Source organism: Ascaphus truei, chromosome 2 (assembly GCF_040206685.1).
Source record: "Ascaphus truei isolate aAscTru1 chromosome 2, aAscTru1.hap1, whole genome shotgun sequence".
Lineage (NCBI taxonomy): Eukaryota > Metazoa > Chordata > Amphibia > Anura > Ascaphidae > Ascaphus > Ascaphus truei.
The window spans coordinates 448,450,716-448,462,767 of record NC_134484.1 but is presented as its reverse complement, the minus strand read 5'-3'; the positions used below and the strand labels follow the sequence as shown (position 1 = coordinate 448,462,767).

Sequence of the window (12,052 nt, the reverse complement as noted above, 5' to 3'; positions counted from 1 at the left end):
TTGCACATTTTTTTAATCATGTCTAGAGGTTTTTATTTTTAACTTTTTTTTGTATATAAATTAGTTGCAACACAGCTACTTTTTTAATCCACCTTGTTCATGTTTTTCCTTGATATAATAGTACCCTTTATTAAGCATTAGTTTAGTTTAATATAGCTTTATTTCGTTTAAATATGCTTGTCCAGTTAGCAGCAATGTATTTTGTTCTGCTGGAATGGTCAATAAAGCTTTGTTATTGTGTTCCTATGTTTGCCCACATCCAAAATGGCCACACTGCCTTTGGTACTTCCTTTTGCCCTTAGATCGGCACTGAGTCGCTCTGTTATGACGTCATCAGGTTCTGATTTTTGGCGCGAAATGGCCCACAGGTAAGAGGGTATATAATGGATGTTATCACATTGTGTTTTATCCTTGAAAAAGAACGCTGCGACGTTCGAAATGCATTGGATGGGTCTTTTGCCACATTAAAGTGCCCTTTTAATAATTTTTTTGTTCTGTTTTTTTCCTGCTCCGTTTGTGCTGGTGCGCTTTTTGGTCTCCCTTTTCCCAACTTTGGTCTTAGTCTAAATTTTCACAAATAACAGTTTAAAAATTAGTGCGTATGGAAACAAGAGGTAGGCAGTAACTGCAACTTTAAAGTGTACTGAAAAGCACGAGGAAACAAAGTGTTTTGGGATGAATGGCTTTACATCCCTCTTAATATTGACCATACAAAGATGCTTTGTGTTCCAGACTTCTAGCACTCCACTGGTTAAAACCTAAAACATACCTGAGAAATGTATGACTGGTAGAAGAGCATTTGTCATATTGACACTTACCTACTTCGGGCAAATGAGTAAATTTCTCGTTGCAATAGTTCCCCTCGCAACAGCAGAAAAATACTTGAGGGTTCTCTTCTTTCGCTATACACTCCTGCCTGAAGGTTAAAAGAAGAAGCATATATAAATGTCATCACGCGCATACACAAATCTATCTTACTCAGGTATTTCATACCACATCATCCAAGCCTGCACAAATAGCCACAGCATGGAATGCAATGAAATGCACATACAGTTGCCAAGATTCCTACTATGTTTTGATATGTGTTAAACACGGAAGATATTCATATGAACTATAAAAATACAGGGTTTGCAGGAAATGAAAATACGGGTTTCTCAGTGTTTTTAACAGACACAGTTAACATCCATTTAAAAGAACAGCACAAGAGCTTGGTCTAGACCAGAAGTAGCCAACTCCAGTCCGTAAGAGCCACCAACAAGACATATTTTAAGGATATCCCCACTTCAGCACCGGTGGCTCAAACAATGCTTGAGCCACCTGTGCTGAAGCAGGGATATCCTTAAAACCTGTTCCGGTTGGTGGCTCTTACGGACGGGAGTTGGCTACTCCTGGTCTAGATAAACCTTCACACAAATACCCAGTAAGCTCATAGTTAAGCCCCAAAATGTACCACAAAATATATATCTGCATATAAATGCCAGAAATGGAGTGCTACTGGGCCTGGCACTCCATTTCTGGCATTTATATATTTTGTGGTCAATTTTGGGGCTTAAATATGAGCTTACTGGGTATTTGTGTGATTGTTAATTTTGTCCAGCTGGTCACAGATGATTTGGAGGTTGGCCCCTCGCTCCCAGGGTTAAAGCTCGTCCCATCCCACTTCCCATATGCACAGGTCTTTGCATGCAGCTGATTGCGACAGATCTAATACAGAGCATTCGTTCTGGTATTGTCCAGGTAAATAAGAATTTCAATCAGATTTAGAACCATGCAGCTGATTATGCCAGATCAATTATCATCATTCTTCCTAGTATTGTACAGTTATTAAGAATTTTAATTAGCGTTAGGACCTGTGATTTTGTGGTCGTGCTCTGAAGGGGCTCACAGGCTTACAATGCTTTGGCCAAAGTGTTAAACTAAATGACCCTTTTATTCAAGAGATATACAGGTAGTCCTCGTTTTACAACACTTCGCTTTACATTAATGGCTTATCCAACGCTATGCAATGCATACCTATATACATTTTTACAACGCCAAAATGGCTTATCCAGCGCTATTACGACGCTTTGTAACGTTGTGTATGTGTGTATATATATACACATTCACAGTGTTCGACAAACCTATACATTTGTTCGCCCCGGGCGAGTGGATTTAACCCCCGGGCGAGTAAATATTGGCCCAAGCAGCACACGTTTGGTACTAGGTGGCGAGTAGATTTTTTTGTGTGGCGAGTAGATTTTTTGGTGATTTGTCAACCACTGCACATTCACATAAACAACGTTGCAAAGCATCGTAAGAGCGTATATATATAATATTATATTATACTATATATTATTTATTTTGTTATATTATATATATAATACAGTATATACACTATATAATTTATGTGTGTGCTGCATATCTTATTGCCTGCATAAAATATTTGGTGTATTTTAGTGTTAAAAAGGCCTCCAGGAACGGAACCTTTCATTTAAACAGTGTTCCTATGGGAAAACGTGTTTTGCTTTACAACGCCATTTTGAGTAACGCATTGTGTCGGATAACCGAGGACTGCCTGTATAGGTATTTCACTGTGTATTTTTGCCATTGGATGTAGCACTGGGCTCTGTTTGTGTTTGATTGTAGTACTAGATAAACCTTCATAAGATTTTACATGGGGCCAAAACTTGTGTTTGCTAGACATGATGATTTATATATCGTGATTTAATGATTTCTGGCAGACTAGTGAAGAGTCTGGCTGTTTTCACAAATATTGGATCCTATTTTTAAGTCTCGCTGGCATTTGAAAGAATCACCCTGTCCAATGTATTCTTCATTATTATTATAATAGATAGTTGGTGTGCAAGACAAGCGCTTGTATTTGGGTGATGTTTATCATGTGGTATGTGAGCTCCTGTAGCTACCAAGTAATAAATAATCCATCTGTATGATCATGCCATTTATATTCCGCATATGTGCAGCTTTAGGACCATCATCAAATAATACATTTTGTAAGATCTACACAATTTAGCTGCCCCACTGCTCTCTATAAATTCAAACCACATGTCCCTGCAGCATAAGGAAATCAATCTAAAAACATTGCAGGGCAGCATGAATCGAGAAGCAGGCACTAACCGGTCAGTTTTATAAACCGGCCTCTTGTTTTGCAAATGTCCAAAACACTGTAACCTGACTGGCAAAACAGTACTTTTATATGCGTTCTTTATAAGACAGGGGAAGGCAACACCAGTCCTCAAGGGCCACCAGCAGGTCATGTGTGAAGGCTAGCCCTGCTTCAGCACACGTGGCTCAGTCAATGCCTGATTGAGCAACCTGTGCTGAAGTAGGGATATCCTTAAAACCGGACCCGTAGTGGGCCTTGAAGACTGGAGTGGGCCACTCCAGTTATAAGAACGTAGACTTTTAGGAAAGAAGGCTACACAACTATTTGACTATAGCTGTATTATTATAGCTTCATTTGTGGGGGGAGGGGAAAAAAAGTTTTATTACACTTACATTGTGGCCATTTGTCACACGTGTGAACATGTTACTTGTATATGGGACAAGGGTTAATACACATAGCTATCTAGCTGACCCACTTTTCACCTTCTGCAAAAAAAACCCCCTCAAATGAATAATATATCCCCTCAATCCATCCCAATATACCATTTGTCACGAACAGCACACTTGTGAGCATGTGACATATATGTGACACGGGTTAATAAATGAACTACATGCAGCATACCGTCCTTGAACCTCCAGGATTATAGTACTGCTTTTCACGGACACCCCACTTTTGTTAGATGAAAGCTGGAGATGTGCGTACAGCAGTATATATGCACTGGACTTCTATGGTTATACTGTATATTGATCAAGTAATTCGCATTTTAGTACAAGGTGTGATAAAAGGGAAATGTAATCATTAGATGAAACAAAAATCTCCTATGAAACATACAATAAAAACAATGCAGTACAGCAAAAGAGCAGGATTTGCACCTCTAATCTCTCACTAGTAGGTACGACATGCTCTTTAATATCACATTGTTACCATGTAATCTACGAGATGATCGCGCACTTGTCATACTTAGAAAATCAGGTAATGAGAAAGAGTAGGGGAGTTATCCGTAAAAAGGAAGACATTGTTTTCACTTTGCTATTTCACACAAGTATTTTTTTTAGGAAAAGGTAAATTCTTACTCATGCATTAAAAGCATGGCAAACCCAAGCATGGCACACCAAGATTGATATTAATATATGCGTGACGTAATACTGCCTACAATACCGCTCCATGTTGCCACTTGCATTGCTTACTGACGCAAGTAAGCTACTCTTCATGCAGAGTACTGCATCCTGACACCGTGATGTTAGGATATGCCTATAAAAAAAATATCCTTAACATTTACCATTTTAAACCCAAAATGCCCAAATCTGGGTATTCAATATTTGGTTATCTGGGCTGACAAGTCTCACTACAGTGACACTGAGTTTTCCAAACACATTTCTGTCCGGCATAAGGCAACAGTGCTCACTTCTGCAGACGTGTAAGACTTATACAGCTGTTCAGAGGTGCTTTGTTCTGTGTCTGTACAAGCATCTCAGTGTTTATACTTTGAAAATTACCTGTCATAGCAGTTGAAGTCGTCCAACCAGCATCCTTTTTTCACAAGCTCTATGAAGCCAGAATTATTTCTCCAAGAAGCATAACAGTGAAGTCGCTTGTCCTTCTCGCTCTCGCAGCTCTCCACACCACTTTGGTTCGTTCTTTCTAGTTCCCAGTTGGCATTATAATAGATGCATTCTCTAGTCTCGGACTCGTCATGTCCTAAACCTGAATGAAGAGGGTTGCAAAATGGAATTAGTGCTCATGTTGGGAGATTTAAGCTCACCGTTTAAAAAAAGGTTTCCAATAGAGACAGGTTCCTGGTTCGTGGACCATTATATAATCATATTTTCTTATATGGTGCTAATGTACATAGTGCTGTACACAATTATTTAGGTCTGAATACCTGCCCCATAGTGCTTAGAGTCTAATTTAATTAACCAAGTATACTTTGATTCTACTCCACAAAATGAGCAACCTGAAGTGACCATTCATTTGTGAATCGCCAGGAAACGTAGGATTTAATTCCAAGAGGGATAGTTTATGTCTTTTGTCGGACCACAATTTCAGTTTAAAAACCTTCTTTACAACCCAACATGAAACTCTACAGGCCGGCATAAAGAAGAAAGTCCATTGTGAGAAAGCACAAACAAAAGGGAGCAGAGATAAAAATAGAACCAACCAGATGTCATAGTCCTACAAATACAGCAGCTTATTTCCGCTACTACCGCAAAGATGATGTAAGCGTTGGGCACTGGGCATAGAGAATGCAAATAAAAGTAATGTTACTATGAAGCAGTCCAGGAATAACCAGTCTTTCCTGTGAAATAGTTTCCATTAAACTTTTAGTGGAAAGGAAACAAATGTTTTGTACTACTAAAACCTGCTTAGGCTTTGGTCCCGCTGCGGCTGGGGGCGCGCGCGGCCGCGGACCACCAGCTGCTTGCCTCTGTTCGTGATGTCCCCGCTGGCTCCTTCCGGCGTGACTGACTGCGTTCTGTGACGCGCCAGCCAGCCGGAGCTACAAGAAGCTTGTGGTTTCGGCGAGTGCCGCGTCACGTGGCATGCAAGGGAACCAATCACGGATTGGATCCCAGCAGCCAATCCGATTTCAACCCCCGCCGCTCCGATCCCCCCCCCCCAGTTCCATTCACCCCCCCTTCCAATTTCCCCCCTCTACTCCGATCCCCCTTCCAATTCCCCCCTGCTCCAATCCCCCCCGATCCGATTCACCCCCCCCGTGTGTTTTTGCCTGTGTGTGTGTGAGTGAGTGGAGGGGAGCAGGGAAGGAGCTGCGGGAGGGAAGCTGTGTGTGTGGGGGACGAACCCTCCGCTCAAACCACGCCCCCTTCGGCTCCCGCTCCCTACGGACCGCAGGTAGCGGTCAATTGCCTTTCAGCGCGCCGCCTGTCTTCAGTGCGGGCGCGCTGACTGAGGCAGCGGGGCCTTAGCAGTATGGTTAGGCATTCTCTCCCTGCCAATATGGCAAATCACAAATGATATATTTGTACCAACGCGGGCTCAATGCAGATTTAATTTCCGTCTTAAATTACTACATAATTCCCAATCATTAGAATTTCAAAGTAAAAGACGATTGCTGAACTCCTCAATTTACTTTAAAACAAGCTGTCTCCACCGAAAACCATAATAAACAGGCAAGGTATTTGGATGAAAACCGCCACAGCATTTATTAAAATAAATACAAATACAGTATACTCCTTGCTAGGGTTGGGCGATAAAATTTTTACCACGATATGGTAAAATACATTTCTTAATTTATCGCTGTACATTTGTTAAAATAAGTCCGCAAATGTTCTTGTAAATCTAAATAAAATGCGGTCTCAAAATAAATGTTCTTTAGATTTATTAGAACAGAGAGCATCATTTCCAAACACTTCCATGTCAGCACTTCACCCTCTCTCACCTACCCCTCATACCATCACTCACCTGCACTGCTCCCATCTCCCCAACATCCCCCTCATACCATCACTCACCTGCACTGCTCCCATCTCCCCAACATCCCCCTCATCCCATCACTCACCTACACTGCTCCCATCTCCCCAACATCCACCTCATACCATCACTCACCTGCACTGCTCCCATCTCCCCAACATCCCCCTCATCCCATCACTCACCTGCACTGCTCCCATCACCCTAACATCCCCCTCATCCCATCACTCACCTACACTGCTCCCATCGCCCTAACATCCCATCACCCTAACACCCCCCTCATCCATCACTCACCTACACTGCTCCCATCACCCTAACATCCCCCTCATCCCATCACTCACCTACACTGCTCCCATCACCCTAACATCCCCCTCATCCGGGATACTCCCTCCATTTAAAAACACATGTAATTTATAAAATGTCAAAAATATATTAAATAGATTCCCAGACAATTAAGAATTGTCAAAAAATCTGTTTCAATTCATTTTTAAAATTTTCATAAAATGGGTCTCATGGGGGAGGAAAGAGAATGGGTTATGGGTCCCACCTCAAGGAGAAGGGGGGGGGAAGAGAAGGGAGAAAGGGGGTTACGTGCCCAATGTGGGAGAGACAGGGAGAAAGAGGGTTAAGTGCCCCAAGGGGGGTGTAGGGGGTGGAGAGAAAGAGGTTAAGTGTACTGGGGTTGAGAGGAAAGGGTTAAGAAAGGAAGGGGTTAAGCGTCCCAGGGGGAGGGTGGGGTGGATGGAGGTCTTCAAAAAAGGAAAACGACGAGGGGAGTTTATTTTAATATAAAAATCGGTGGGACGGCCGGAAACTCCCTTCTCTTGGTGTTTACCTAAAATGGCTGACACACTGTCAGTCAGCGCAACTGTCATCCTAGCTCCGCCCACTTATCAAAAGCGGCCAATGGCAAAAGCTTTTCGCCAACATTCCAAATGGAAAAACTCTCAACCAAAACGAACAACCCACTCCTACAACGTATTCGTCATCAACAATCGCCATCCTCATTCCCTATTGGTAGATGGGGCTCTGCTTTAAAGGTGCAATCTCTTCACCTATATAAAAAGGTGTGTCAATTCCGAGGACTGTGCTATCCTACATTTTCCTCCAGACCTAAAAATCTAGAACGTAACTTGCCTAAACAAGAGGAAGAAGCCCCTTTTAGACCAGCACTCGCCCAACGGTGCAAAAAGAAAGAGCTTATGAGCACTCGAGCTGAACGGCATTTCATTTCATTTTAGCCGTATGTGTTGAGTGTTCGCACTTGCGTTTGTCTACCTCACAATATTAGTAATTTGAGCCAATTAAAAGGTTACGTTTTAATGAATTAATTTTCCTTTGCACATTTGGCGAGTGCTAATCTAAAGGGGCTTCTTCCTCATGTTTAGGCAAGTTACGTTCTATATCCAATTTAGGCCCCTAGCACCACCAATTAGAATAGACTGTAGCAAGAGCATTTTCCCCTATTCCCACCCCATCCCTTCCCTCGTATAACATCATCTAAAAATCTACATAAACAATTGTTTAAGGATTAACACTATTAGGTTAATACGTTTGATTTCTGGATGCCCAGCTTGTCACATTCCCCTATTAACTCATCTTCTCTCTCACGTAAGGACAGCAGCAGCAGCACCAGAATGGGACCCCAGCTTCATCTCATTCTGTCATTATGTTCTGCAGCAGACACAGTTTAGAATCGTTTTTTAAATGAAGATATGCAAAGACTTGACCTGAATTAGAGAATTTGATGGTAACCAATATAATTCTATTTACTAGTAGATGCATTTAAGGAAGATTTTATAATTGAATAATTCTAATTCAATATACCATATCCTACTATGTACAAGCCAGTGTATTTAATGGCTTCAGGAAATAATTTACATTTCCTCTTCTGAGACAGCGATGGATAATGTTTCACTGGGGTTTTTTTTTGTTTGCCTTCCTCTGGATCAATATACTGTAAATACAAATATAGGATCAGTATCCCCGTCGTCTAAATTTAACATAGGTTGAACAAGATGGACATATATGTCTGTCCATCAACCTCATCAACTATGTAACTATGCATGATTTATTTGTGATACAGTTACTTATATTTTTGTTTTTCCTCCCGTGTAATACTGAAAAAAGTAGCACTGTGCTGCAATGGGTTATGTAGACTTTCAAATAAAATACAGTGTCAACTGTGCATGATTTCTGCAATTCATTTAAAGCAGCAAAACATGTGACATTTGTATGGGTTTATTGTTAAATAAATCAGTACTGAGGTATTAGAGAACACTTGCTGCATTTTTTCTATTCAACTCAATGCCATTTTTAATGAGTTTTAAAGCATCCTTTGATTTGCATAGCAGGCTTTATATCCCACCTCCCAAGCAGTGCAAGATCTTTGCAACACTTTCCCGTTTGTGATTATTTGTTGACAATGTTCCCAGCAGTTTGAGCTGCAAACTGTAATGTTACCTTCATGATATCAGGACACAAAGCTGCTGCTGCGTTACACTGACTGAAGCAGCCATTGTATTGGTAACACCGTAAGGTCCATGATAAACATGGCCGTGCGAAAATGCCGTAAGGCAATGATCGCGGCCACAGACCGCACGTGTGAGCGCGCGAAGGGGCACGCGGCACATCAAATACACTTGCTTTTGCCGTGCTACGGCCGGGTCACACGCACGGTTCGTCCAATGAGGGAGAACCGCTCACGGGAACGCCTCAAGGCACGCAATCCAACAACAGGCGAGCGTGACACCACGCCCTCGCACAGGCACTATTGACGCAGCCTAAGGCTTAGTCCATAGACACTTCGCCCGTGCGGAGGCGCGCTGAGGCTCAGGGAAAGCAATGGCTTTCCCTGGCCTTAGAGTGCGCGCCGTCCGTGGGCGTGTCAGTGACGTCACGGAGCAGGTTCGCCCTCATTGGGCGAACCGCTCACGTGACCGGCCCTGCGCTCCGGCGAGCTCTGAAACGTAACATTTGTTAAGACACACGCTTCCGCAGGCGTGCGGAAGCGTGTGCGAGCCCCTGTTAAAGCCGCTCTCATTGCGGCTGCAGGGGCTCAAAGCCGAGCAGCAGCGCGCCTCAGCGCCTAAGCGCTGACCATGCCCGAGGCCTAAGGATTTGGACAGATGTATAACAGGAGCACCAAACGATTGTCAGCTGGGGTAAGAAGGTAGAATTATACATTGTCACATGCTTCACATATACAAAGAAGAAAAGAAAGGGGGGGGGGGAATAAACAAGGGGGAGGGGAATAAACAAGGGGGAATATAATATTGCTGCTTTAACATTCGCTGTATATTTCGTTTTAATGCGTATTCTCTTAACCGTAACATTACAGACTCAACAGATGAGATTAAAAGGACTCATTTTCGGCTGCTCCCTCTTATCCCAATATTACTATTATTTTTCACATACAAAGGGAGCAAGTCGTCTCCCGTGGCTTCCCGAGAGAACCTCTCCTGCAGGGGGGAGCAGAATGGGTTTTTAACCTCCTGTGTTACGTATGTGGTGAGGGGGGAACTGCTCATTCAAGTGCCATTCAGAGAGCTAGTATTAGTCTTGTTTTCTAATACAATTGCACCGCAGGCCTCAAAACAGGAGTTCAAGAGAAAAGCTCGTGATGTTTTACAATGTCACTAGGACCGCTGGATGCCATTATAGTCCAAACATACACTGCGTGCTCCTTGTGTGTAATGTGTCAACGCAAGTCTTCATTTGGAAGATGTGATGACTACAGCTCTTAGCAAAGATTAATGCTCGCTAATGTAGCATTGCATGCTACTACTAGCGAGATTACATCAGGCTCTAATTATTAACCCCTTTGCTGCCAGAGGGGAGGGCAACTCGCTGCAAATCAATACAACAAGGTCAGGTACGGCTTGTAATGTGTTTAATGCAGGAGTGGCCAACGCCAGTCCTCAAGGGCCACCAACAGGCCAGGTATTAAGGATATCCCTGCTTCTGCAGTGTGCTCAGCTAATGACAGCCACCTGTGCTGAAACAGGGATATCCATAAAACCTGGCATGTTGGTGGCACTTCAGGACTGGAATTGCCAACCTTTGGTTAATGTATAATTGTGCAGCGTTTAAACATTGCCTGTGCAACGTAGTGTTATTGGTCAGCTTCCAAGAGAAACCCATCTATTTCCCAAAATAGATATTGTTCCTAGTAAGGCCGCGCTTATAGCGCCGTCGACGGTGACGTCACGCTGCGGTCGCTGGAAAAAATCAAATTGACTTGACTTCCAGCGATCGCGACCAAGCACTCGCGCCGCTTCTACTATAAGCGCGTGCGACGGCGGCAATACATTTGTTTTGCCGCGACGTCGCGTCGCCGGCGCTATAAGCGCAGCCTTAGATTCCCCAAATGATCAAAATACACAATTACCCAGTGCAAGGGAAATGTGGCCCTTTTCGACAACCGCAGGGAAAACAAACAAATAACTTCCCACTTAAAATGCACATCGACAATCTTAATATTTATGAAAGTCTTTTTGAAAGCCGATCTGCTTTTTGGGGTTAATAAAAAATAAATAAAAATAAAAGGAAAAATGAATTGGAAAGCGAAGAGCAGTGTCATTTGGCCATTACTCCTCTAGAGGGAGCCCTTGCATCTCTGTGTTGCAGAACTATTGTGTGTGCACGGCCTGATCACAAGTGCGCGATTTAACACCAAGTGAAACTCGTTCTAGATGAATGGCCTTCCCGTTTGTATCTTTTAAAAGTGAAGAAGTACCGTTTTTATAATGTAAGATTTGAAGTGATTTAAAAGGTTTCCTGTGGGGGGGGTTAGGGAGGGGGAGGGGGAGGCGGGAGGGGGAGCGGCAGAGGCATACACAGCCCCTGGGGACAGTGGGGAATCATTTCCCGTAATGGGGGATTCCAATTCTTAACAGGACCGGATCCCAAAAAGGTTGTAGGAGGTGGAGAGCAGACACTTGCGAATTCTTGAAATACCTCCAGGTACATGGTTTCTGCCAGATTTCTTCTACCAGGTCAACTTAAGCATGGATCCGACACAGCTGCTTGGTTTATACGCAGGTAACGCGGGGGCACAGGCAAATACAGCAAATAATTTCAAGGAGTGCATGCTTGAGCTCCCCCGATTTAGATCTTGTGATTGGTAAAGGGGGTTTGATAAAGTGGAGGAACATACTAGCAGAGTGCACAGAAACAATGTATAGAAAGGACAGATGAGGCCGGGATTATACAGTCCGCTTGCTTGCGAAAGCGTGCGCCTGGTGTGCAGCGCGGCCTTAGCACAAGCCATCTGTAAACTCTCCTTCCTAGTGATGTTCAGGTGATGAAAGGGGGGGGGGGAAGGGAGCGTGGCAGGGGCGCGGCCGTGATGTCATACAGCTGTTTTGCCTCATTGGCTGAACCGTCGCTCCAAAAGACAAAATTCTTGTCTTTTAAAAACACGGCCTCGCCATCGCGCTCCGTCGTGTGTGTGCGAGCGCGCGCACACACAAGCACTAGGGGTGGCCTTATAGGGAGTTTGCAATTTGTTTTTGCTGCTTG

At 43.4% G+C, this 12,052-nt stretch overlaps 1 protein-coding gene across 1 annotated transcript in view; it reads right to left on the bottom strand.

Annotated features, from left to right (window-relative positions):
- Positions 1-12,052, bottom strand: part of ACVR2B (activin A receptor type 2B) — a 164,931-nt gene that overhangs the window by 44,254 nt on the left and 108,625 nt on the right. The window contains exons 2-3 of the mRNA XM_075587908.1: positions 4,600-4,807; positions 819-916 (exon numbers count right to left, since the gene is read on the bottom strand). Coding sequence (XP_075444023.1) covers positions 819-916; positions 4,600-4,807 — 306 coding nt within the window. The remainder of the gene's footprint in view (positions 1-818; positions 917-4,599; positions 4,808-12,052) is intronic.